The 27,983-nt window shown below is 40.4% G+C and overlaps 2 protein-coding genes across 2 annotated transcripts in view; both read right to left on the bottom strand.

Annotated features, from left to right (window-relative positions):
* The window catches only part of TIMP2 (TIMP metallopeptidase inhibitor 2), a 321,405-nt gene that overhangs the window by 216,144 nt on the left and 77,278 nt on the right, over positions 1 to 27,983 (bottom strand). The window lies entirely within an intron of this gene.
* Positions 348 to 27,955, bottom strand: CANT1 (calcium activated nucleotidase 1). Its single transcript, XM_069076051.1, has 4 exons — positions 27,794 to 27,955; positions 7,603 to 8,258; positions 5,104 to 5,307; positions 348 to 2,733 (listed from the first exon to the last, which is right to left on the bottom strand). Exons 2-4 carry the CDS (start codon positions 8,234 to 8,236, stop codon positions 2,363 to 2,365), a joined length of 1,209 nt encoding a protein of 402 aa, XP_068932152.1. The 5' UTR covers positions 8,237 to 8,258; positions 27,794 to 27,955; the 3' UTR covers positions 348 to 2,362.

A 27,983-nucleotide genomic window follows, 5' to 3' on the forward strand; every position in this document is an offset into this window, starting at 1 on the left:
TTAATTTTATTAAAATAAAATACAAGCTAAGAATCTTATTTGCATGGATTGTTTTATGAAGTGTTGGGGGGCAATATTTTGGGGAAAAACAATTTATATGTAAAATTTGGAAATCACTGCTTTAGGCTCAACTCACTACTGTTTTTTTGCAGCAGATGTTATCTATGGCTAAAGCAATACAGATATTACATCCCTAGTTAGCTACTTTGGAAACTGGAAGATGTTTTAGAAAAAAAAAATCCTAAGCCATATGAAAAAAATGACAGGCAACAGTGTGCATTACCTGCTGTCAATTCCCCTAGGGAACTCAGATCGCAAACAATTGTAACAAAGAGCAAGAAACAAAATAGAATTCACATTCCCCTCTGAAACTTTTATTATAACACATGGATCCAGCAGGCAAGGAACACAATCATTGTGTTTACAGTAGTAAAGAGAGGGAAGGAAAAAAAGGCAGCATAATTTAAAGATATTGGAAAATCACTGACCATGTATAAATGGTGAATCCAGTAATGCCAAGGCTGGGGCATGGGGAGGTTGAAAGTCATTCTCACTGACCTCAAAACACCTTAAAAGGTCCTCCTCACACCTGACTTCAAACCTGGCATAAAATATTCCAAACTAATGATTCTCTTTGATTTTCCATGTCCTCTCAAAACCTCTTTGCTTTTTAATTGTTCAGTTCATATACAGTTGACATTCACCAAACATTAGGAAGAGGAGGGGAGATGATAGACAACCTGGCCTGAGGCATATCTGTATATCAGCTGGACATGAATTAGTGCCTATAAATTCTAGGTAAACAAGGACCATTCAATAACTTAAATTTACATTTTGTCCCCCTGTGTTTACAGCATAAAGAAACTGAGACCTCCATAACAACAAAGGTCATAATCGAATTCATTCAAAGAAATTGTATCAAAGTTTCAAGTTAAGAAAAAGTTGTCATTGATTAAACCAGGAAGGAAGATCCTCTCATTTTGTTCACCCATCCTTAACACACATCAACTGGACAGTTTTTCTTCCAGGAAAAAAAAGTAAGAAAATGAGGTAGCTTTTTTAGGGAGGAACATTGCACACTGTGAGAAACTTCCCTTCTTAGTCTTGTACCCAGTTACTCTCTCTCACCCTCTGTCAAACGTCACTTTCCATGTACCAAGGATTGTTGAGAGAAGATATCAGAAAAACAGAGGCAGCCTGAGGATCAAGGTGAGATGACAGAAGGGTGTAGGATGACGAATGCCCCACTAAAATTATTTCAGGGAAATTTGAAACCTGGACCTTAATTCCAAATACTAAGTTCCAAGAAATAAAGAAGTCCAGGGAACAAAAGTTTATTTATGCCAGAAACCATCATTCCACTTAAAAGGCTTAAGAAAGTGAAAAATCAAGGCCTCTGTGAAAGCTTTTGGAGATATGAATGTTTCCAATTTGTTTCTGAAGAGGTTTAAAGTTTTTTTTTTTTATGTTAACTTCTTATCTGCTGACCCAGGGCTCAGGACCATTTTGAAAGTTGCTTTACTAACTATAACTATCTAATTGCAACATTCTTTCACCATATGGATATATTTTTAGTCTTGACCCAGAACAGACTGTCCCAAAGGCCACTTACTGTTTGATGGGTGAATGACTTAAGGATAGGGCTTCCTGTTCTGTGATTAAATTTGGTGATTCAATTTTATAATAAAGGACATTATTTTTTTCTTAAAAATAAGTTAGCTTAAAAGTGCCATGCTGCTATACTGTAGTTTGCCCCAAATCGGTAAAATGAGGTTAGCAGCCACATACAAAACTTGGAAAAAGTAAAGAATTCTTATTTCTTAGGGCACTTATAAGCTCCTGGTACCTTAATGTTGGTGTTCACAGACTGAGATCCCATAATCAGTCATTCTTCCCCCCAATCTCCACTGGCTCTCAAATATTTTTTTCAAGAAAATGAAAGTGGGGGGAATTAGGTGCTAGAAGTGCTCACAAGTCCTTCAGCAGGAAGTGAACTGCACCACATAGATAGAATTTAAGATAATAACTATCTTTCACCACCAGGTACCACTGTGGAAACACATTATGGCACAACCACCACTAACAGAAACTATTAGTCAGTTACTGAAGTGTGTCCATTTCAGCAATTAGAAGAAACCTTGGAACTCACATTCCCTTAATTGATCTAACCTGGATCTGATCTCCCTCCTCTGGCAATCACTCAATCAGGGCACATATCTCTCATTGCAGCAAAAAAAGAAATAAATCATAAAAATAAAATCTAAAGAATCCTCGTTTGTATAAAACCAGAGTAATGACCCAGCTTACATATTCTAGCCACTTGGCTATACTCCATGAAAAAGTCTTTTTTCTCTCTTCTGTTTTAAATAAATTCTATTCCTTCATATTTTACACTCCCAATCCTGGTCTCTGGGAGGAGAAAGTGTCCATCTAGAGTGAAGGCCATGATGTAGGTAGCAATTTTGCCATTATCTTCCTCTGATTTCAGGGCCACGATGATTTGGTCATCTGTGTTAGGAATGAATTTGAAGGAAGAGAAGCCATGTGTTGGAGTTACTTCCCCAATACGGCTCACAGAGATGTCTCCAAAGTCTTGAGCAGAGTGCAGGAGAAGGTTGGTACCCCTGCGTTGATCTTCCTTCTCATTGTAACGTTCATGGCTGGCCCGACGGGGCAAGAAAAACCATCGCTGTAATGTGTCACTCCAGCAAGCTGACTCATGAATTAGGTAGCCTGGGGACAACATACACAAAGGCATATGGAATTAACAAAGTCTATGAAAGAGGTGAATGGATTCTGGTCTCTACCTTTATTACCTAGAAACTGAATGCTTTTACCCTACATCTCCCCTCCTTACAATCAGAGCCACCTGTGCTCAAATCAGCTGCCAGTGCCCTGAACGCAGAAAAAGTCTGAATATGGAATTCAAGCTTTCCTTGGACACAAGTATTGCTCTTTTCGCAGGCTCACAGACCATTCTGATGCTGTACTAATTACGTATTTTTCCATAAGTCCCAGCTTTGTTATTCTTCTTCTCCTCAGTAGAATTTCACATTTTCCAGGAAGATTTTACACTCTGGCTTTGTTCTTAATTACCCAGGGCAAAAAGAGCGGGGGAAAGAGGACCATTTAAATTTTAAAACCTTATTATTTTAGCCATTAGTTTGAATTATCTCACAGAAAAAGGAAACAGTTCTTCTTTCTCAAGGTACTTATTAGCTCCTGGGACCTTAATCTTTCCCCAAAGCAGCTAACCCCATAACCCTGAATTTTCATTTTGTTCTTTTTCCCCACGTTTTAAGGGGAGGGAAGCAGGGCTAGCATCAGAGAGGTCAGTGAGTAGGCTGTAGTGAGAGGATAGAAGAGTTAGCCTACAGCAGGCTTTAATGATAGCCTAGGAAGAAGTTTACCGAAGAAGATCATAACCTTCATTTTTGTAGCTAGAAAAATAGAATCAAGTAATTTGTCCAAAGAAACAAAAAGGATCAATAGTAGTTGACCAAAACTCAGAGACTTCCAAGTAATGAATGAATGAAGCATTTATTATGTGCTTGCCATGTGCAAAGCACATCTTCACACTAGGGAAACAAATAGAAAAAATAGTGCCCACCCTCAAGGAGCTCATATTCTAACAAGGGAAACAATGCATATGGAAAGTTTCAGCCACAATTCAGGAGGAAAGGGCCTATCTTCCTTAGGGTGCAGAGACAAAGCAGATGGTGATGCCTCTTCTTTGAAGTCATTTCCAATGATAAAACCTTATCAGCTTCTGATGTCAAAGCACTTGACAATGGGTTGGAAGTATTGCTATTCCAAAGGTTCTGGGGTTTAGGGTCTTGGGCTGTCTCCATCAGGGTCTATGGAGAGATGGTGGTCATGGTGGTGGTAGAGCTTTGACCTGCCTGGTACTCAGTGCCTCCTGTCTCTACCTCAGAAAAGTCAGCTTCAGCTGGGCTGGCTTGCCTTCACTGTACAGCTGTGCAGTTAGTGGGGACAGTTGGTCCCTTGTCCACAGGGGCCTGCTTCCCTGGACAACAGCTATGAGTGCTATGCTGGAACCAAGACCAGAGGTTTGGGGAAGAGGGGGTCTATCACCCCCAGGGCTCCTGCACTTATCTAAGCATTGGTAGCAGCTGATGCTGGTGGTAACAAGGATGGTGAGTCCTTTCTTCACAATGATAACTATGGGGTCTGTGCTGGAAGTAGGTCCAGTGCCATTTCCAAGGGTCTTGGGTTCAGGGTCCTGGGCTCTCTTCACCAGGGTCTGAAGGGAGATGTAGCTCAAAGTGGTGGCTGTGGTTTGACTTGCCCAGCTCAAAATGCTTCCTGTCTCTCCCTCAGGGTGCCCTGTTGTTTCAGCTAGGCTGATCTACCTTCTCTATAGGTAGTGGCTAGCTCTTTTATCCACAGGAGCTGTCTCCCCAGACAATGGCTATGAGGGCTGGGCCAGAAGCAGAACTAGTGGTCTTGGGATGCTGCTACCCCTGGGGCTCCTGCACCTATGTGACCATTAGTGGCAGTCGGCCAGCACTGTTTCTGGTGATAATAAGGAAGGTGTGTCCTTTCACCACAATGATTTCTCCCTTCAATGGAGACTATGGTACCTGGGCTGGAAACAGGTCTAGTGGCCTGGGGGGCAACTGCTATTCCCAAGGCTCTTGGGTTTTGGGTCCTGGGCTGTCTCCACCATGAGGTAAAAAGGCCTCAGGAACTGTATTAAATGTATTTCAATGTCTACTGAAAACCAGATATGTCTCAGCAGCAAGTTGCTGAATTCAGATTATTATCTGTCAAGTTTACACAGGACCACAACAGACTCAAATGGAAATCAGTTTCATGGAATGGGTAAAGAAATAGAATGAAAGGATCTGGAAATGAGAAAAATGATTATATGGGAAAACAGATTTTCAAACATTCTCCACCAACCCTCACTGACATATAACAGGAAATGGTCCTGGGTACCTAATTAAATGCTTACATTTTAAGGCAAGGAGATAGAATTACCATTTTGGCTGGGATCACAGAAAAAAGCTATGCTTTCTTTTTGGCCTTCTGGCTGTCCGGTCCAATCCAATCCAGAAGGGAATTCCTAGAATATTTTACCTGGTGGGCGAATCCCAGCTGCATCTCTCAAAGCATTGTAGTTAGACACCCAGTTTTCATGATATACATTGCCTTTGTAGCCAATCACTTTTACCCACTCAGGGTTTTCATTCATCACTTCACCCGTAGTAGTGGTCCACTCCTTGCCCAGGCCTCCGACATACAGATGCTCATCTTTCACAGCCAGCCATTCGGCTTTAAAACCTAGAGACAATGACACTCAGAGTTACAGTATCTCCACTGAGCTAAGACAAGATACCTCTGGTTAAAGCATATCACTTAAAAAAATTCACTTATTGTCCCAATGGGGCAAATTCCCATGACCCTCAGGAGCCACTAGCATGAAGTAGTCCACAGAAATAGAAGGAAGACTAGGAAAGAGAGGTTAGAAGTCAAACATTCCTTTTTTGCTCTAGCATATACTCAGTACCTTTCTTCCCTTCTTGATGCCCCCCAATATGTGAGTATTAGATGGACAGAAGCACCATCTGAAATGGTCCAAAGTAATCTGTGCTTGGAAGTCCAGCTCCACCCCCCCCCCAACACAGACACACACACACACACACACACACACACACACACACACATCCTGATTGCCTGAATTCAGTGTTTTGGCCGCTGGGTGGCACAGTGAATACAGTGAACTGGAGTCAAGAAGACCTGAGTTCAAATTGCACCTCAGACACAGCTGTGTGACCCTAGGAAAATCATTTGCTCTCACTTAGCTTTTTCCTCATCTGTAAAATGGGGACAATAACAGCACCTGCCTCACAGGCCTGTTCTGTGGATAAAAAAAGAGATAACAAATGAAGTACTTTATAAACTTTAAATTGCTATATAAATGCTAGCTATGATGATCATGTTGGAGCAACTAGATGGTTCAGTGGATTAAGTGCCCCACCTGGGCTTATCTTCCCGAGTCAAATGTGGCCCCAGACACTTACTAGCTGTGTGATGCTGGCAAAGTCACTATTTGCTTCAGTTTCCTCATCTGTAAAATGAACTGGAGAAGGATATGGCAAACCACTCCATTATCTTTTCTAAGAAAACCCCAAATGGGATCACGAAGTCAGACACAAATGAAAAATGACTGAACAAACAACAATAACGCTGATGTTATCATCTTCTGCAAAAACGTCAATGCTAACCACTGTGGCACCTACCACAGTCATTAGAGGAAAATCTTCACAACCTGTAGGCAAACTTACTTATACCTATCTCAAACAAAGCTCTCCTAGATGATGAGATAATCTTGTGGGTTTTCTTTATATAACTGGCTATTCAAAGAGATGGGCCACAACACAAATCTTCAAGACTCCTGACAATTTCTACACTGTCTGACCTAACCAGGAAAAAAATGGCAGGCATCTGCCACACCATTCACACTGACTACTTGTCTGGAGGCTTAGGCAACATAGAGGGGATTTTATGTACTTGGTGGCATTGCTCACCAGTCATTTTTTTTTTTAAATTGCGATCCATTTAAGTCTGGAAAGTCTGCTGTTGAGCTTAAGAAACAGAATAGACAGAGAATTAGAGCCAAGCCGAGTCTACATATATGAAATATCTATGTTCTCATACCTCTGCTAAGGCTTTCCTTCCCATTCCATGTTAAAGAAGCTTTTTCTATTGTCCTATTTTTTTCTTTTTTCTATTATGAGCCAACTTGCTTCACTCCAGTGTTTCTGTTTAGCCTTCTGAAATAAATCTCTTTTTTAGGGAAGATATATATGCAAAGGGAGACATATGGCCATAGAGCTGTCACTCATTGCATGGAAGTCCAAGTTTAATTAGATGGGATTACAGGATAATAGATTAAGAGTAGAAATGACTTAAAGATCATCTAGTCCAACCCTCTCATTTTTTAGATAAAGAAAATGAGGCCTAGGGTGTTTAAGTGATTTCTTCAAGGTCACACTGAAAATAAGTATCAAAGAGGATTTGAATTCAGGACTTCTGATTCTAGAGGTAGTACCTTTCCACGGTATCATGTTTCCCTAGAACAGGATCTAACGTTTAATATTATACACACACACACATACCAAAAACAGGGAATGAAACAAGTCTCTCAGCATAACGACAGGAGAGGGGAAAAGATCTTGACACATATCTAAGAACAAACACTAATGCCCTAACCTGAGAGCCCATTTAAAACTTTGTCTTTAAAAGAAAATTATTTTGTGGCAATAATGCTAAGGACATGATTTCTTTTAAGAAATATAAATAGGGGGTTGGGAATAAAGACTCATTTATTCAGAAAAGAAACGTATTACTATAAAGATTTAAATGACATTAAATTTAACCCTGGATATTTTCCTTGTTAAATTCTTTAATCCTGAGGAATAGAACACTATTTATTCTAGCTTTATTACTTTGGATAAAAGTGGCAAAGATAGGCATTTGATCATGTCCCAATTTGTTTTTTTTATTAAAAATGGGTAAAACTCTTCACCTACCACCACCAGTTGCTCTCAGGAAATAAAATCTGTTCCAATTTACCTTTTCCCACTGTACCATCTCCATCTGACAGTATCACCCAAGGCACTGTCTTAGTGCCTTCAATCTGGTAGACCACCCCAGTTCGATCATCCACTGAATAAAGCTTCCCATTGAAAACAATCAGGTCTGAGAGCTCCATGCCCCTTCCTTTTTCAGCCAGATGGGATTCCAGGATGCCATCCTCTTTATCCCATTCTATAGTGACTTTGTCTCCACTCTCTGACAAGGTCAGGTAGCCCTTTTTCAGGTAACTGAACCAGGTATTTTCCTTTTTGGCCCTGGATTCAGTGTCCAAGTCAGCGATAACTGCAATTCGGTATCGAACTCCACTGGGAGTCTTCTGGGGTGGTGAGAGAGGATAGGTATCATTGTACCGGTCTACAGAAAACTGACTAAGCCTCCGGTTGTGGACGTTGGGCTGGATTGGTCTTCCTGTGGATGAACGGTGGAAGCACAGCAATAATAGCACAATACCAAAGCACAGTGAAGATACCACAATTGCCTTCCAACGGAGTCGAAAGCGGGGGTCAGCAGCTTTGGTCATGGACGCAAGGACAGGAAGTCCACCCACAGTTATCCGAAGGGAGTGCATAGAATCATTCCATTCCAAGTGGTCATAGGGTTGGACTGGCATCAGACTGAAAGTCGGCAGGGATCTACATATCCAAAAGGGGAAGAAAGATGTTAATAACCCTGAAACTATAGTCAAATTTCAATTATTTCAAATTAGATTCTTTCTAGTATAACTTTTCCAATTAAGGTCTTGTTTTTAAAACTAAGCTAACATTACAACTCTCCTTAATTAAATCCTGTGAAGATGTTAGTATGCTCCCTATTTGCTTTTGTCTAACAAGAAGAGCTGTTCTTTCAAAGCAAAACCATTTTCTTTCCCCTGTCCTAGACAAGAGGACAGATTGCTTAAAGAGAGCTATTCTTAGACTGGTGCTTTCGCATCCTTGGTACAGTGTGAGCAACAGTAAAAGAACTAAGTAAGGGAGCACAAGAAAGGCGAACAGTCTTAAATCCTGTCTCAAATCTTCATTATGGTCTCATCTGAACAATAGTGATACCTGCACATGGCCAAACCCTCCCCCCCCCAAATGATGGTTTCTCTGTCATCTCTCATCTTGCTACCCTACAATAATGTGTAATGTGGGGAAGAGACTGCCTTGTAATTTTAAAAGTGCTATTCAGATACCAGCTATCATTATTACTACTGTTACTAAAATCAAGGGATGACTAAATTCAGATGATCTTCCACTCTCTAGAGCACCAGGAATTCTCTACGCACAGGCTTCACCTTTTGTCACAGACAAAGTCTTTGGCTCCTTCTGAGCATAAACACTGAAACGTGAGCATAAACATAAACACTGAATTTTGTGTTATAAGAAATACAGGACTTCTGGCTAAGACGGCTGACTGAAGGGAAGCAGTGAGCTTAGCTCCCACATTCCTACTCCAGTGAAAAACTAGATACTACAAAATGTAATAACAATCAAGAAATTCAATAAGCAAGCAAAGTGACTTTTTTCACTCCAGAACTGCATAAAAAATCAGCCAAGAGAAGTCAGCACCTGTGGTAGCCTCACAATGGATTAAACACTGGCCAGATACAGTTAGCTGTAGGTTGTAAGGTTCTGTATCTAGAAGCAGCAAGAGTGGAAGGTCCCCCTGCTAGAAAGTCCCAAGGCAGTCATGGTGGGGACCTTGGAAGCAACTGGGAGTCACAGTATTCAAACTAGGGTACCCCAGGTCCTTGGATTCCAAAGTCAATAGCACTCTGTTCTGAGATACCACAGAGGGCTCTGAAGATCTAGTACTTTGAATCTCAAGGATCTGAGGGGTGGGGATTAGCCAAAGAGGTTAAAGGTTAGTACAGGAATTCAAGTGACCCAGGTGGCAGCCTGGCTTTAGCATAAGGACTCAGCTTAAGAAGTCAGGTTGGAGAGATGAGTAAGGAAAAGAAGATCCTGAAAATTATAAAGCCTGAAAAAATATATAAAGAAGATCCTGAAAATTGTAGATACCAAGATATTCTAAAATCTAAGTTAGAAAGAGACTAAGTCTGTTAAAACTGCAAGCAGAGACTCAAAGGAAAAAATGCATTTTCTACCAAGACTATATGAATACCTAAGAGAAATGAAATAAGAAAAAAATGAAATAAAAGCTCTGGAGAAAAGAATTAGGAGAATAAATAGCTTAGAAAAAATGGCAAGCCTTACTTAAGTAATAGACTCCCTGAAAATGAGAATAGACAAAATAGAAATCAATGATTCTATGAGAAAGCAAGAAACACTGGAACAAAACCAAAACCAAAAAACAAGGGGGGGTGGGGAAGAAAAAAAAAGATAAGGTAAACAATGGACCTGGAAAACAGCTCCAGAAGAAATAATTTAAGAATCAATGGATTCCCTGAAAACCATGACTTAAAAATAAAAAAGTATGTATATACATCATATTTTTTCCCTTAACAGCATTTTGTTTTTTCCAATTACCGTGTTTCCCCGATAATAAGACCTATCCCGAAAATAAGCCCTCCCCTTACTGTGTAAGATTCCTCTAAAATAAGCCCTTCCCCGAAAATAAGCCCTATTGAGATTGCTACTGTAGTGAAGGTGATCCTCCGCGGCACTGCTCTCAATGGCGCCAGCAAGCAAATCACTGGGGAAGAACAGGATGACGCGCTCACTGCTGCAGCTCTGATTGGATGCAGCTCGGAGCGCGGCATCCTGTTCTTCCCCAGTGATTTGCTTGCTGGCGCCATTGAGAGCAGTGCCGCGGAGGAGAGCTGAGGCAGGACAACATAAGCCCTCCCCTGAAAATAAGCCCTCTGGTGTTTTTCTTTCCAAAAAAATAATAAGACAGTGTCTTATTATTGGGGAAACACGGTATATGTAAAGACAGTTTTCAACATTCACTGTTACAAGATTTTGAGTTCCAATTTTTTTTCTTCCTCCCTCATCTCCCTTCCCAAAATGGCATGCAATCTGATATAGGCATGTAAAATCATATTAAACATACTTCCACATTAGTCATGTTGTGAAAGAAATTCTTCAGAACAAAGGGGGAAAACTACAAGAAAGAAAATGGTATGCTTCAATCTGCATTCAGACTCTACAGTTCTTTCTCTGGATAAGGAGAGCATATTCCATCTTGAGTCTTTTAGAACTATCTTATCTTAGATCACTGTATTGCTGAGAAGAACTAAGTCTATCAGAGCTAGTCATCATGTAGTGTTGCTATTACTGTGTATAATATTCTCCTGGTTCTGCTCAATTCACTTAGCATCAGCTCATGTAAGTCTTTCCAGGTTTATCAGAAATCTGCCTACTCATCATTTCTTATACAACAATAGTATCCCATTATATTCATATGCCTCATCTTGTTCAGTCATTCCCCAATTGCTGGACATCCCCTCAATTTCCAATTCTTCACCACCACAAAAAGATCTGCTATAAATATTCTTGTACATGTGGGTCCTTTTCCTTTTTTTTTTTCATGATTTCTTTGGGATACAGACCTAATAGTGGTACTGCTGGATCAAAGGGTATGCACATTTTTATAGCCCTTTGGGCATAGTTCTAAATTGCTCTCCAGAATGTTAGGATCAGTTCGCAACTCCACCAACAATGTATTAGTGTTCCAACCTTCCCACATCCTCTTTTTGTCATATTAGCCAATCTGATAGGTGTGAGAGAGTACCTCAGAGTTATTTTAATTTACATTTATATCTAATCAATAGTGATTTAGAGCATTTTTATATGACTATAGATAGCTTTAATTTCTTCCTCTGAAGTTCATATCCTCTGACTATTTATCAATTAGGGAATGACTTGTATTCTTATAAATTTGATTCAGTTCTCTATATATTTTAGAAATGAGGCCTTTATTAGAGACATTGGTTGTAAAAATTGTTTCCCAGCTTTCCAGCATGTTATATTTTAAGAAATCATTTGAAAGACTCCACCAGTCACCCAAAAGAAAGTTGAAAAGAAAAGATCCTAGCAATGATAGCCAAAATACAGAGCTTGCATGTCAAAGAAAAAAATACTGCAAGCAGCCAGAAAGAGTTTAAATACCAAAAGAACTACAGTAACATAAGACCTGCAGAGAAAATCTTGAAATACAATATTCTAAAAGGTAAAAGATATAGGTTTACAAACAAGAATAACTTGCCCTGCAAAGATAAGTATCTTCTCTATAGGGGAAAAATGAACCTTTAATGAATAGAGGGGTTTTTCCAGCATTTCTGATGAAAAGAACTGAGCTGAGTAGGAACTTTGAAATGCAAAATACCAGACTCAAGAGAAGTCTATAAAGGTACATTTATTTGAGCAATTAGAAGGGGCTGTATCATAATGAAGGGCTAACACTCTAATAATGGGAGAAAAAACAAGGGCTAAAAGTCTTTAAAGAGTATTAGGGGAGTTAACTGAGAAAATAGAAGGCCTGGAAGTGGAATGTGTGTTTGAAAAGAGGAAAGTGAATGGAAGTTTAAAAGGAGAAATATACTAATGTAGAAAGAAGAAGGAACAAAACTTTCTATTTCTTCAAACTGAAGAGTTCATGAGAAGAGTATACAGAGATGGAGAAAAGGGTCAGGGAAGTAGGTAACTGGGAACCTCAATCCTTATTTAAACCAGACAAAGGAGGGTTGAACACACTCATAGATGCACACTCACAAACAAAGTTAGGTGTAAAAATTCACTAAACTCAACAGGGAAACAGGTGGGGAGTGATAGGTAGATAATTCTGGAGAGAAAATAGTCACAATAAAAACAAACTTCCTGGTCCTAAAGGGTTCAGAATGAAAAGGAAAAATAAAAAAAGGTCTGGGAACTAAGGAAGACTATCAATTGGAGAATGGCTAAACAAATTGTGTTGGTGCTAAATGTGATGAAATATTATTGCCCTACAAGACATGACAAAAGAGATGATTTCATAGAATCTTGGAAAGTATGAACTGATGTATAGTGAAGGAACAGGAGAACAATTCATACAATGGCAGCAACACTATAAAAAATAACCAACAATGAAAGACTTAAAAACCCTGACCAAAGTAATGACCAACCACATCTCAGGAAGTTCTGTGTTACCTACCTTTCTGACAGAGAGCTAAGGGACTCAGGAGTATACAAAGACATATTTTTGGATATGCCACTGTGGGTTATTTTTGCATTATGTTTACTTGTTCTAAGGGGTTTTCCCCTCTTGTTTTAATGAGGGGGGGGGTGGGGAAGGGAGCACTGATGGTAATGCTTAAAAAAAAACAATAAAAAGGCAAAGGGCCATTGAAACATCTTTAAAAATGCATAAAGGAGAACAGAAGGCAATTGAGAAAGAAGCAAAGGTAAGCAGGGTAGTTTCAAAAGTTACATGCTGAATTCAGTACATGCTCTAAAAAAAAAGGAAGCAGTATGAAAAAGATTTATATTTTCATGTTACAATACTTTTAATGAATTCTTGTATAAGTGCTTTTTTGTATTTGTTAAATTCAGAATAAAAGAAATAAAATCTAGAAAAAGAAATGCAACAATAGGGTTAAGAATTAGAGATCTTCTAACTGACTTTGATAGACTGGGCTCTTCTCAGCAATGCAAGGTTATAAGACTCATGATGGAAAAGGCTATCCACATCCAGAGAAAGAATTCTGGAGTCTGAATGCAGACTGAAGCAAACTACTTGCTCTCTCTCTTTTTTGTTTTGTCTTGCTTTGTTTCTCCTTCCTCCTTGTTTATTCCATTGGTTATAATTCTTCTTTACAACTTGATTAATGTTTAATGTGAAGCTATATGTAGAACCTATACTAGATTGCATGCTGTGATGGTGGGGGGGGAAGAAAGTTTGGAACTCAAAAAGTTGTGAAACTGAATGTTGTAAACTACAAGTAAATACATTTTTTTAAAAAGTGTATAATACATTCAAATTTTTTTTCCAAAAAAGAGGTTATTATATCTTAAAAAAAAAAAAAGAATTAGGGGGTGGTTAGGTGGCGCAGTGAATAGAGCACTGGCCTTGGAATCAGGAGGACCTGAGTTCAAATGCAGCATCAGACACTTAACACAAAAACTAGTCGTGTGACCTTGGGCAAGTCACTTAACCCCAACTGCCCTCCAAAAAGCAAAAAAAGAAAAAAAAAGAATTAGAGATCTTCAACATTTTCACTTCCCTCCAATCTCTGAAATGCAAAATGTAGAGAACTTACATGGCCAAAGAGGCACCAGGCCATAGTATGGCCCAAGATGAAAAGCTGTCTCACAACTGACCACAAGGAAGAGGCATGCTGGCAATTTCCAGGCAGCAGGGCTGGTCCCAGGCTAGGAGGAAACTATTTACTACATTCCTGTGCTATCTGTTATAGATACCAGAGACCAGTGGACACCTCTCTCCTCCCATATTTCCTCAAGTAACAAAAGTTCTTTCATTCTTAAGTCCCTAAGAAAGTCAAACAGTTTTTCCTTCTTCCTCCCCTGCTCTTCCCCTCCCCTATCCATTGTTTTTACTGGACTTTAACTCTATGGCAAAGATGAAGTTCTAATTGGAAAGTATCTGGAGACAAGTGGAATGGGAACTCTTCTCTAACCGATACTCTATCCCATTTATGCCAGTGGCTGATTCCAACTTTCTCTTTTCTTGTGCCTCACACAAATCCCTCTCCCCTCAGCCTCTGAGCTTTGATCTCACCCTCATGCTTTACGAAGAAAGCTGAGGCCAGTGGGAAAGAACTCCTTTTCTCTTCTATCACACTTCTTGGCTTCATCCCTGAATATTCCCTCTTTTATTTCAGTTTCTGATGACCAGGAAGCCCTTCCTACCATGGCCAACTCCTCTATGTATCTCCGTGATGCCATTCCCTGTTATCTCCTCCCACAGACTGCCCCCACTATCAGCTCCTCTCTCTTTAGTCTTCAGTCTCTCCCGATTCATCCATTCCTTCCCAATGGCCTACAAAGCAAGGCTAATTTTCCTCCAATAAAAACAAAAAACAAAAACAAAAACACCTCACTAGATCCTATCATTCCTGCTAGCTACTGATCTCTATCCATCCTCCCTTTTCTGCCAGATTCCTTGAGAAATCTAAGCTCAACGCCTCCATGTATTCTCTTCTTAATATTCTGCCCAATGTTATCACTCAACTAAAACTTTTAGTTCTAGATAATCTCGTAATTGCCAGATCTTACTCAAATTCTTGATCCTTATCCTTCTTGAACCTCTCTCTGTACCCTCTGATGTAGTTTTTAAAATTTTTTAAAAAAATTATTTATATATAAAAAAAAATTTTGGAGGGAAGAAGGCAAAGCAATTGGGGTTAAGTGACTTGTCCAAGGTCACACAGCTACCGTGTTTCCCCGATAATAAGACACTGTCTTATTAATTTTTTGGACAGAAAAACACCAGAGGGCTTATTTTAATGAACATTGACAGCAATTTTAATAAACAGGTAAATGTGAACAAAAAAATGTACCTTTATTCAATAAGCAAATCACTGGGGAAGAACAGGATGACGCGCTCACTGCTGCAGCTCTGACTGGATGCAGCTCGGAGCGCAGTGTGCGTTTCACGGGGGGGACGGTGCATACGTGTAGCGCATTCACTACAGTAGCAATCTCAATAGGGCTTATTTTCGGGGGAGGGCTTATTTTAGAGGAATCTTACACAGTAAGGGGAGGGCTTATTTTCGGGATAGGTCTTATTATTGGGGAAACACGGTACTAAGTGTCAAGTGTTTGAGTCCCTCCTGACTCCATTCACTGAGCCACCCACCTAGCTGCCCCCCCTCTGACATTATTAACCATTCTTTCCTCTTGGAAAATTTAATTTAATTTTAATTTGTCTTTAATAGTCTCTCCAACCTTTTTTCTTTTACCTTTCTGATGGCTCCTTCTTAGTCTGGACCATCCTTTTTATCATGCACACTAACTATAGGTATACCCAAGTCTGTTGTGGGCTCTCTTCTCTCTCTACCCTCTCACTTGCCAACTCTGTCAACTCCCATAGATTTAATTGTCATCTCCATTGGCCAATTATTCCCGAATCTGTATATCCAGTCTTAAATTAATCTTACTCCTAGTCCCACATCACCAACTGTTTATTAGTTGTTTTAAATTGGATGTCTTCTAAGCATCTCAAAGTGTCTAAGAAAGAACTGATTATCTTTCCCCCCCAAAAGACTCTTCACCCCTACACAATCACTTGCCCAAACTTGTCATTTCTTAATCTACACTATCTCTCCTACATATCCCCTTCTCACCACTCACACAACTACTGCCCTGGTTCAGGTCATCATCTCAAGCCTAGACTACCACAATAGCCTTTTAACTGGTCTTACTTTCTTTCTCCTCACTCCAATTCTTTCTCCACATAATCAGCAAAATTATTTTCCTAAAGTGAAGGTCTGACCATGTCAATTCTCTACCTCCACAAATAAACTCCTCCTTATTATTACTGATCTTCTAGAATAAAAAATTACTTCATTTGATTGACATTTAAAACTCTTTGCAATCCAACCCTTCTCTGCCTATCTAGTCTATTACACGTTTTACTCCTCACCACATTTTGCAGACCAGTCACACAGGCTCCCATCTCATATCCATCACTGGCTGTCTCCTATGCCTGGGAATGTTCGCCTTCTACAGCTCTGCCATCTAGATCTCGGGCTTCTTTCAAAACTCAGTTCAAAAGGCACCTTCTACATAAGGCTTTTCCTTGTCTTCTCCATTACAGTTATTGCTTTCCCTTCCAGGGTCACCCTATATATGGTTTGTTGTGAATACTATCTAGGTACTTGTGCTTTCTATGTACATGCTGTTTTTCCCATTAGAATATTGGCTCCAGGGGGTGGCTAGATGGCTCAATGAATAGAGCACTGGCCCTGGAATCAGGAGGACCTGAGTTCAAATCCAGACTCAGGCACTTAACACTTACTAGCCATGTGATCTTGGGCAAGTCATTTTAACCCCAAACGCCCTGCCTTCCCTCCTAGCAAAAAAAAAAAAAAGAAAGGCCATTGGTTCCTTGTGATCAGGGTTTATCTTACTTTTGTCTTTGTATCCCTAGCACAATTACACACAGAAGGTGCTTAATATGTACATGTTGACTAATTAAAATGATGTTGGGTAGGGGGGCCCGATAGAGCTAGATTCTTCCCCCCACCCCCAATATTATTCAGTCTAGAACTCATAAGATAAGGCTCATATGGCTTCTGTTTGAGAAATTAAGTTGTAAGACTCTCCCCTTCTGACCAGATAAAGGACCAGGGAGGCTGTATGAGACTAAGGAAAAAGCAAAGACTAGCTTTGAAGTCTGTCAAACTGAGTCCACATTCAGTCACGTATAATGCCTGTGTCTTCTTGGACAATAAATAGCTACAAGAGCTGGCATTTACATAGGTAAGGTATGGTTTGCAAAGTGCTTTACAAATATCTTGTTTTATCCTCACAACAATCCTGGGAGGTAGGTGTTATCATTCCCATTCTGTACATCAGGGAAATGCAGAAGACAGTGGGGTCAAGTGACTTGCCCAGAAGTCACAATGATAGTAAGTTGCTAAGGTCGGATCTGAATTCAGGCCTCCTAGACTCAAGGTCCAGAACTCTATCCAACAAAGCACTGTTACTTTCCTCATTATTCCCAAAGGGCTATAAAACTATGCACACCCTTTGACCCAACAATACCATTTCTAGGGCTATATCCCAAAGAGATAATAAGAATGGGAAAAAAGACCCACATGTGCAAAAATATTTATATCAGTTCTTTTTGTGGTAGCAAAGAACTGGAAATTGAGGGGATATCCATCAATTGGGGAATGGCTGAACAAGTTGTTGTATATGAATGTAATGGACTACTATTGTGCTATAAGAAGTGATGAGCAGGTGGACTTGAGAAAAACCTGGAAAGACTTATAGGAACTGATTCTGAGTAAAGTGAGCAGAAAGAGGAGACATTGTACAGATAACAGTCACATTGTACAATGACTAACTTTCATAGACTTGGCTCTTCTCAGCAAATGCAAGGATCTAAGACAACTCCAAAAGACTCATGAAGGAAAATGCTATCCCCACCCAGAGAAAGAACTATGGAGTTTGGATGCAGATGGAAGCAGACGATTTGCTCTCTTTGCTGTTGTTGTTTTGTTTCTTCTTTCTCATGGTTCCTCCCTTTGGTCCTAATTCTTCTTTACAACATGACTAATGTGAAAATGTTTAATATGAATGTATATGTAGAGCCTATATCAGACTGCATGCTATCTTGGGGAGGGGAGAAGAGGGAAGGAGGAGAAAATTTAAAACTCAAAATCTTATGGAAATGAATGCTGAAAATTAAAAATAAATACATATTTGTTAAAAAGAAAAATACTTTCCTCTAATAGATCACCATGAAAAAAATATCTTTTTCACCTATTTATAATTACTTCAAGAAGCTTCCAATCATATTTCATCTCTTTTGTACTCTATAAGTACATCCTGTAAGGTTACTTGTGTACATCTTATGTGCACTTGTTGCTAAAAAAGACTGGATCAGGTGGAACTGCTTTTATTTTTATTCAAGAAAGAACTTTATCGCTCTTTTATGAACAACAAAGAAACCATTGGAGGCCAGGGATGAGACTGGAAAAGTAGCTACAGAAAGAATCTAGAATTGTTCAACCTTGCCTACATGCTTCAAACCACCAAATCTATTATTTGTGTGTGATACCTATCTCGAGAAATGTCTGCTAATATCACTGCTCATCCTAATGGTTGATCTCCCCTTATCCAACAACCCAAAATTGAACAAGATGTTATCAAGGTATGACAGAATAAAATCATGGAGGAACATGGTCTGTCAAGTCCATCTGTCCAGGTGGGTCTGAACGAGACCTTTTGTTAGCTAAGAAACCCTAAGAGACTCAAGTTCCACTGATGTTCTCCTTATATTGTACAAGCCTAAATATCAGGTAACAACAAACATGGCAATAATAACTATAAGCAACACAAACTATCTGAGTTGTTCTGCAGCCTGATTCTCTCTCCACCACTTCATCAGGAAGGTGTATAATAAGCTCTCTCTACCACTCATACATCTGTTGGTTTCAGTTAAACTAGTATTTCTTTGTAAAAAGAGGCCTAAAAAAACAACATATGATTATGGCTAGCTTGTAAAAACAGCTATTCTGAATAAATGTGCAGACTCAGTCATATCAGATCAGTTTTAAGATACTCAAAGCAGGTTCCCGTATTGTGAGGCACAGAGGCAAGCAAGGGAGCAGCTTTTATTTCTTCTAATGCACAATGCTGATGACCACAAAAAAATGCCGCAACACATCTTTCCCTTGTTTGAGGATGAAGCCCCTTCTACAAGGGCTATGGAATAAAAAGTGCACTCAGAAGCTGCTTACCTTCATGGATCCAGAAGGCTGCCACCCATCTCTAAAAGCACAGCAGATTAAAGGTACTAGAACACCTGACAAGTCCCACCCTGGTCTCTCTCCCCACAGCTATTGTGTGACTGGTGGCAAAACACCAGCTCAAAGAAGCTAACCAAGAAAAACTCCTCCCCTTCCAGGATCTAGGCAGGGCTAGTAAAAGACATACCTTATGAGATAACAAGTGATAAAACCCCCAACTTCCTGCTTCCTCAAAAAGACGGGCATAGTCCTTCCATTCCTATGCAGCCAGTGTATCCTAGACACACAGCTTCAGTCTTAAAGGACAGATGGTGAAACACTCACAAGAGCCCAAGGAGAGAGAGCAGGCCAGCCTAAACTTTTTATTCAGCTGTCCGCCAAAGGAACACTTCCCTGTTGAATGGGAAAAGCAAATTCTGTTGATTTTCTGAAGGTCCTTGGAAATGGTGATGACAAATTCTAGGAGCCTCAAATCAAACAACTTTGCAAAAGCCCTCTAGACCAATCACCATCAAAGAAATTTTCTGCTTTGGATTTGCCATGGCAGGCTCTTGCATTCAGAAACCTAAATCCAGATTTGTACTGGGGATGATTTGGGAGGGTGAGGCTTAGGAAATAAGAATTACTGGTGAGTAAGGTTTGAGAATGGAATGAATTTTTGTCTCTATGTCAAATGCTAGTCAAATGAGTAGGATCCTTAGAGAAGCAACATTAAGGGATGATTTAGTTTTCTTCTATTTCAGCTGATTTAATTACTGATGATAAGGCCATTAATGTATTAGCAAGGGGTTAACAATCAGTGATCTCTTTACAGAAATGTGAACACCTTTCTCTGTATGAATCAGAAAAGGCAATTTTCACTGGCTGATGAGGGATCTCCTCTGGAGATCTTTAAAGAAAGACTGGAATTTAAGACTACCTGGAAGGTCCACAGGCAGCTAGGTGGCACAGTGGATAGAGTGCTGAGTCAGGAAGACTCATCTTCACGTGTTTAAATCAGGCCTCAGACACTTAGAGATGAGTGACCCTGTGCAAGTCACTTAATCCTGTTTGCTTCAGTTCCTCATCTGTAAAATAAACTGGAGAAAGAAAGAGCAAACCAATCCAGTATCTTTGCCAAAAAACCCCCAAATAGGGTCATGAAGACTTGGACATGACTGAGCAACAACTGAATGAAAGATCGTGCTAATTTTTATTGATGCACTTGGTTCTTCTGGTATTGAGAGACAGTTAAAGGGAGTATAGGTCAGGAGAAACTGGGAAGGAGACTCTCATAGGGAAGAAGAGATTTCTTTCTCTGCACCCCTATCAGTCACAGAGTCTAGCAGGGGATATATTCACTCAGGAGATACCCCACCCAACAGCTGGAGAGTCAGCGCAATGAGAGTTCAAGGAACAGTTTAGGGAACAAAAGCACTTCAGACAGACACACAGAGAGAAGCTGCTTTAAGAACTAAAACCTTTGGCAAATAGAAAAGAGAGCAAATTAAAGACCAGAGAGATCTACCTGAGCTCTGAGAGTCAAGATGCAGAAAGGAACAGATTCTGGAGGCCCGGCTGAGCTATGCCTAGCAGAAATATTTCACCCAAGGCAGGGGGAAGCTCTATAAAGAATTCACAAGAGAAAAAGGACTTTGAGGCCTGGTGGTACCAGCTACCTCTGCCAAGTGTTCTTTATATTTGTGCATTTCTTTTGTCATTCAGTCATGTCTGATTCTTCATGACCCTGTGGACCATATTGTCCATGGAGTTTTCTTGGCAAAGATACTGGAATGATTTGCCATTTCCTTCTCCAGTGGATTAAGGCAAAAAGAGGTTAAATTACTTGTCCAGGGTCACAAAACTAGTGTGTGAGGCTGGATTTGAACTCCGGTCTTCCTGACTCCAGAACCTGTAGAGTCAGAGCTGTACCCACTGAGGTATCTAGCTGTCCCTATCCATTTTTTTTTTTAAAGCAATCGGGGTTAAGTGACTTGCTCAAGGTTACATGGCCAGTTATTTCTGGGTGGGTGCTAAGTGTTGGAGCCCGGATTCGATCCCCAGGTCGTCCGGACACTGGAGCTGGTGCTCTTACTCGCTGTGCTACCTGGCCGCCCCCCTATCCATTTCTACCACTGTATTTTATGCTGACTCTTTCCATAAAAGTTGTGTGATTTATAGGAGAATGTTCCAGTTTTGTTTTGTTTTTTGAGGGGTGGGGAAGTAGAAGAAAGTTGAATGTTTTTGCCAAGAGCTAACTGTCTATTGGTTGATTGTTAATGGGCAGCCTAGTGGTAGGGGCTCATGCACTACAATTCTAGGAACAAGTATGCACAGGGTACCCCTAGAATGAGAAAGCAGCAGCTGTCCTGTAGGTACTGAACCTGCAAGTACAAGTTGGGGGAGTTATCACAGAGGGATATATCTCATTTTCTAGGTCTTGGGGGGGGGGGGCGCAGTCAATTGCTCAGAGAGGACAGAGAGAGAATTTCTATCTCTAATATTTTGACCTTCATATAAAGCTCATAGTTCATGTAAACTATTATCTATATAACCTATCAATCTAGTGACAAAGTGGCCAGCTTTTCAAGTCTGCTGACGGCTTCACAATTAACATTACAGGTATTTTGGGCCAAAGTAGATGCCTAGCTTTGTAATATACTCCTCCTTACTCTTAGAAAAATTTTGGCAAAATGGCAATCTTATAAGTTACAAGTGGTTTCACAAAGAACTCTGATACATTTTGCCTAATTAAACTATTTTATTACATAGAGGGGACTGAAAATGAGGAAATAAGAACCCCCCACTCCAAAGGAAATAATCATGTCCACAGTGAAATCAATTGGGAGTTGAACAAGGTATGAGCCTAGCTTATTTCTGCTTCCTTCCCTATTAAAGAATCATAGTCATCATAAAATTATAATTAAAAAGGATCTATCTTCACAGTCATGTAATCTTACCCTTAGCCAGTATATGAATCCTGTTTACATTTAACCAGCTCTGTATTTGGTTTCTCCAGCCTAGTGGGCAATATCACCATAGCACTGACCCAATTAAAGAAGAAACTCTTGCTTACTCTTCATTCCCAAATCCAGCCTCACACTATCTAACTAAGAATTTTTATTATGGTGGATTTCATCTAGTCTTTTATTTTCTTTCCTATCTCCCAAGCCTACATACTCTCATCTCTAAATATGTCTAAATCAACTCATTCTTCAATTAACTATGCTACAAAATGCAATTACCCCCAATTGCCTATACACTCATTTATGTATTTGTTGAGTTTATTCATTGCAAACCTTAAAGTGCTATGTAAATGCTAGACATTATTATATTCTCTGTATTTCTGCTATGTCAGTATTGTCTGTCTTTTAAGCGCCACCTTCTGATATGTTCTAAGAATCTACACTCATTAAAAAAAAACAAAAAACCAAAACCAAAAAAACCACCCAGAAGTAAGAGTAATGGAATGTAAATCAGGAAATATTAGGTCTATTTAAATTGCTGGATTTATAACAGGTGTACATTTTAAAAAGATATTTTGTTCTGATCATCCAAGATCTGCCTTCTCACTCTCCTACACCAACTTCCTACCCTCCAATGAAAAACAAAGAAAAATAAAACTCATTACAAAGTCTATCAAAAAAAATTTCCACACTGGCCATGTCTAAAAATTTTTTTGTCTCATTCTGCACTGTGAATCCTTCACCTCTATCAGGAGGTGAGTAAGATGTTTTATCATTAGTTATCAGGAATCCTGATTGGATAACACTAATAGTTCAGCACAATAATATTCCATTATATTTACATATCAAAACTTATTCATCTATTGCCCAATTTATAAACACACCCTCAAATTCCCACTCTTTTTCACCTTAAAAAACACTACAAAATATTTTTGTTCCTCCTTAGAGTTTGTTTTGATTAGGGCTAATCTCTGACTTAATCTACTCTTCCTCTAATTCTCCCTCCCTGCTTCTCCCTTTTCCCTCTTTTATTTCCCTGGTTAGTGAAATATATTTCCATACTCAACTTTCGTGGGTATTCTTTCTTCTTTTGACCTGTTCAGATGAAAGCAAGGTTCAAGTGTCAATTGCTTCCCTTTCTTCCTTCTTGTTTATATAGATGTCTACTTGGGCACTTATGCGAGATAATTTTACCTAACCTCTCCCTCACCCTCCAGAATATTCCTTTTCCTCCTCTCATTTCATTCTTTTCTTAAAACCATCAAGACATTACAGAATCATTCCTGGCCCTTGTTTGATTAGACTCTGTAAATGGATCCCCGATGATAAGGTTCAGAGAGGACCCAAGTATGATCTCCCCATATTTGAATGTAAGTAATTTATCCTCAATAGGAGTGCTTTGAAGCTCTCTAGTTTATTAAAGATACATTTTTTTGCTGAATAAGTTATTCCTGGGCATTCTTTCCCTTCTGGCATATCATACATCAAGTTCCCTGCTCCTCCACGATATTGGTAGCTAATAAATCATGTGTGAACTTGATTGTGGCTTCTCAATACTTGAATTCTATATTTCTGGCAGTTTAACAGTACTTTTTATTTGACCTGGAACAACTGCTGATATTCCTTGGATTTCTATTTCTACTTTGTCTTTTGGTGCTAAGAGATATGGGTAGTTTCCTTTTAACATTTCTTGAAAGATGATGTCTAGGCTCTTTTATTGGTCATGGCATTCAGATAGTCCAATGATTCTTAATTTTTTCCTCCTCTATCTAATTTCCAAGTTAGATGTTTCTGCTATGAGATATCTTAAATTTTCCTCTACTGTTTTTTTAGACTTTTTACTTCATTCTTTCTTGTTGCCTCATTAAGTCATTGGCTTCTATTTGGTCCATTCTAAAGAGAATTGTTGTTTGGGCAAGGTTTTGTAACTCTTGAGCTAAGCTGTTAATTTCTTTTCCAATACTTTCTTCCATAGCTCTTATTTCTTTTTCAATGGTTTCCTCAAGCACTTATTCCATTTATAGAAACATTTTAAGCACTTAAAAAAAAAAACAAACCTCTCTTAATTTATCTCACCCAGGAATTCTAGTTGACTTTGTGCCCAAGCTGAGTTTTTCTTTGAGGAGTTGCTTGTAGATGTTTTGGAGTCATTCTTTTCTTTTGTGTTTGTATCTTGAGTGTCCTTGCCACCATAATAGCTCCTTATGGTGGGATTCTTTTTTGTCGCTCCTCCTTCCAGCCTACTTTCTGATGCTGGACTTGTAACAATAGAGCCAGGCTCTGCCACACTTCTAGAGGGTAGGTCTAAGCTGGTTCTATTGCTTCTTTCTTAGGGTATTGACTGTTGTGTTAGTTCAGGCTCTCAGGGACAGGCTGGAGACCTGTAAGTTTTCAACGCTCCCCAAATGGTATGATCCACAGCAATGCCTGATTGCTGTTTTCACTTTCATCTGGGCTCTGAACTTAGTTTTGAACTTCAGACTTAGTTTTAAACAATCAAAACTTAGTTTTGATGAAAACAGTCTTGAACAACAAGACTATTGCTGGGTTCTACTGCCTTCAGCCACCTGGAGAGCTCTGTTGGTTCAGAGTGGTAGAACTGTAGGCCCTCTTTAGTCTGGGAAGCCTGCCTTATTTCTCTTCAAGATGAGCTAAGATGCTAGAAGGGAGACCCAGCTCTGAGGTTAGGATATGAGTCATACCACAGCTTCTACTGTATTCTGAATTTCTTCTTTTTTCCATACATGGCCCAAGGCCTCCCTACCTGGGATGACATTCCCCTGCTCAAGTCCCCTTCCCACTCTGTCACATGGAAGTAGGAAGGGGGTGACAAAGCTGCCATTTGGCACATGTCCCTGTCACAATGTTCTGTATGGGCCTTAGTATGAGTCCTCTTACCCTGGTGCATAGCCTCTCAAAGGGCACTGCAATGCTCACGGATAGTATGCTTCTGGCCCAACCGTGTCTCTAATGTACCCAGACCTCTTTCCAAGACTGTCTTTCCAAGCCAAGCTGGGAGGGACAAATGATTCACTGTGGTTTTTTCTGAATTTTCCCATGAGGACTTAGTCTGGTGCATTCTCTAGATCTGTGTGGGAGATTTTGGAGGGGAGCCCATGGCACTGCTTCTTACTACCCTGCAATCTTGTCTTCACCTATGGGAATACATTTAATGTAAAAAATATACACAGTGAAAAGGATAAGACTATAAATTCTTCCAAAAAATAGAATTCTTTAATAGTCAATATTTTTTCTACCTAACTAAAAAGTATTTAAGGCCCATAAACTGATCTAACCAAAGAGAAAAGCATTATGAAAGTTGTAGCTAATCCATAGAAAGTAGGGAGTTATTCATTCACTTAAATAAAAGCATTGGGGAGGGGAGGGGGAGGTGGTACAATGAATAGAGCACCAGTTCTGGAGATAGGAGGACCTGAGTTCAAATTTGACCTCAGACACTTAACAATTACTAGCTGTGTGACCTTGGGCAAGTCACTTAACCCCAACTGCCCTGTCTTCCCCCCTCCAAAAAACAAAAACAAAAAAATATATAAGCATTAGAGCTCTCCAGCAGATTCCCAACTATCCAAGGAGACACAGAAATAGAATTATGTATAACTTAAGAGTTATGAAAAAAAAATCTAATGAAACCCTCTCATTTTAAATATGGGGAAACTGAATCCAAGGAGTTTAAGTCACTGCCTAGTAAGTTAGCAGAAGACCAAGTTCTCTTAAAAAACAAACAAACAAACAAAAAACCAGAAAAACAAACCAAACCCAAGCTCTCCCAGTCCAGGACTCCGGACCACAACAGAGATATCTGAAAGGATAATCTATTCCTGCCTATCACTGACATTTTAGGGTTAAGGCCTAGTCTTAATCTTCTTAGGCCTTGGTTATCTTGGTTTTTGAAAGGGAAAAGAATATTAACGTTCATATGTTTATCTTAGAGTGGACCTGTGAGTTCTGCCCAAGTTAATAACTGCAAAATACTTTGAGGTTCAAATGAAAGGAAAACCTAAAATAAAAATACAAGTTGCTTACAAATATTTTAATAATAGGTAGTCCATATATGGCACTTTAGGTTTTGCAAAATGTTTTACAAATATCTCGTTTTATCCTCACAACAACCCTGACAGGTACTTCAATTTGCAGATGAAGAAACTGAGCCAGACTGGATAAGTGCCTTGGTCAGGGTCACACAATAAGTCTAATAATAACAAATGCTGAAAATATTGCTCACAGCAAGTGGCATTATTTGTCTATGGGCTTCTTCACTATTATTTCCCATTATTACCATCTTGTATAAACATAATTGGTAAGTATGGCAAAAAGAAATCATAGAAAGAAGGCCAGGTCCAAATTTTGAAACGTAGTGGAAGCTTTGAATCTATCTGCAAAGCAGTTATATACTCTGAACATATGGCTGAATTATATCTAGGTTTAGAAATCTGGGGAAGAAACCAAATGGTATCAACTCATTGGGCTTTTCCCTTCAGATGGACCCCACCTAAATTAAGAATAATGTGATAAATACAAAGAGGCAAGCATATGTTTAACATTATACTATGATAGGCAATTTTAATATAAAACATTACCTGAGGAAAAAAAATGGAATATGGCTTTGGATTTATTTTCCTAACAGTGAGGTCCCCAGAACACAGTGGCAACTTTCTGGAACTCTTTCACCTGAATGCTCTCCCTGCAGATGGCCTGTGTTGCATGGGGTAGGAGGTTATTGCTAAGGCTGGACACTGGTGGTGAGTGGAATGATGCTGGCTCCTTCAATGTGCCTTTCAGCAGGGAGCCCAAGGCATGAATAGAGGCTCATTCACTCAGTCAGTACGCTGGGGAGAGACACTGCTTGCTCTCTCAGGAGGTCCACAAGGAGCAAGGTCTTAGGACACATTGTTCTGATGAAGAGCTTCTGGTGTGAAACAGGGGCAAGGACTGACCTCAGTGACTGCAGCCCAGCTCTATGGATTATCCTTTTGGGTAAAGCTGTGGGGGACCTCAAGAGGGAGAGGGAGGGGGGGCTGTATGTGTAATCTCTACCACTTGTGAAAGTGAAGGACTGATTCATGTATGTCTGGTTCCTTTATACACAGGTCCCTTACCCTGAATAACCAGGACACCTAACTATGTATCGACAGCCTCGCCTATGTGAAGTCACACCTGGCTGTCTCCATGCTCCTGGGCTGGCAGGGAGAGGGGTCATTTATCGAAATTGGTAGAGGTAGGGAGAAACATACAGTGGTAGGGGAGAGGGTCCTAGGGGGAGGGCTAAAAGAGCAATGAGTTTCCTATAGTGACTTGGAGGGAAAGAGGTTTGAATAAGCGATGTGTCAAGTAGGAAGGGAAGAAAGGATGGGTTCTGAAAGAGGGGGAAATAGATGGTGCCAGGCGCTGAGAGGCCAGGGTGCCAATCTAACAATGGAGAGGGCAAAAGAAAGTGCCAGTCTGAGAAAAAGTATCAGTTGGGAGGTTGAGAGGGGAGACAAGGCGGCCCTAGTAAAGGTAAAGGAGATTCTAGCTGGGCTTGGTGCAAAGTTAGTTAGTGGGTCGGGGAGGAGAAAGGAGTGAAAATGCCGGACAAGAGGGAGGGGGAGGGGGAGCCAGAGCAGATGTCAGGGGGAGTGAGGAACGAGGTGGAGGGAGAGGCGCGGTGCCGGCCTGGGCTGGGGGAGGTGCCACAATCCAGGAGAGACACGGGTGCGGACGAGAAGATGCCAGCCGAGCGAGCGGGGTGCGGGGAGAAAGGGCAGGCGTGGGGGTTGGTGGGAAGCGCCCAGAGCGGGGTTGGGCGGGGGGAGCAGCCGGCAGGCAGCCTGGCGGCGTCGGCCGCACCACCGCCACTCACCCTTCTCGGTGCCGGCTCGGGCGGGCAACCTGAGCGGAGAGCACGGCCGGTGACGGCGGACCGGCGGCGGCGACCAGAGGAACCTCGATCCGATCCAGTGAAAGCAGGAGGACGGGGCCGGGAAGTCCGCACTTCCGCCCCGCGCATGCCTCGCCCCCTTTCGCGAAGAAACTACAACTCCCGAAAGGCT

Source organism: Petaurus breviceps, unplaced genomic scaffold (assembly GCF_028583685.1).
Source record: "Petaurus breviceps papuanus isolate PSGF00001 unplaced genomic scaffold, PetGlider_PUasm1.0 90925, whole genome shotgun sequence".
Taxonomy (NCBI): Eukaryota; Metazoa; Chordata; class Mammalia; order Diprotodontia; family Petauridae; genus Petaurus; species Petaurus breviceps.

Bases quoted from the DNA above. Each gene is read 5' to 3' on its own strand.
- CANT1 (XM_069076051.1), bottom strand. From the start codon at position 8,236: ATGCCAGTCCAACCCTATGACCACTTGGAATGGAATGATTCTATGCAC. The intron at 5,308-7,602 runs GTAAATTGGAAC...CATTGTCTCTAG, and splicing joins AGATGGTACAGTGGGAAAAG to GTTTTAAAGCCGAATGGCTG. The intron at 2,734-5,103 runs GTAAAATATTCT...TGTTGTCCCCAG, and splicing joins AGCTGGGATTCGCCCACCAG to GCTACCTAATTCATGAGTCA.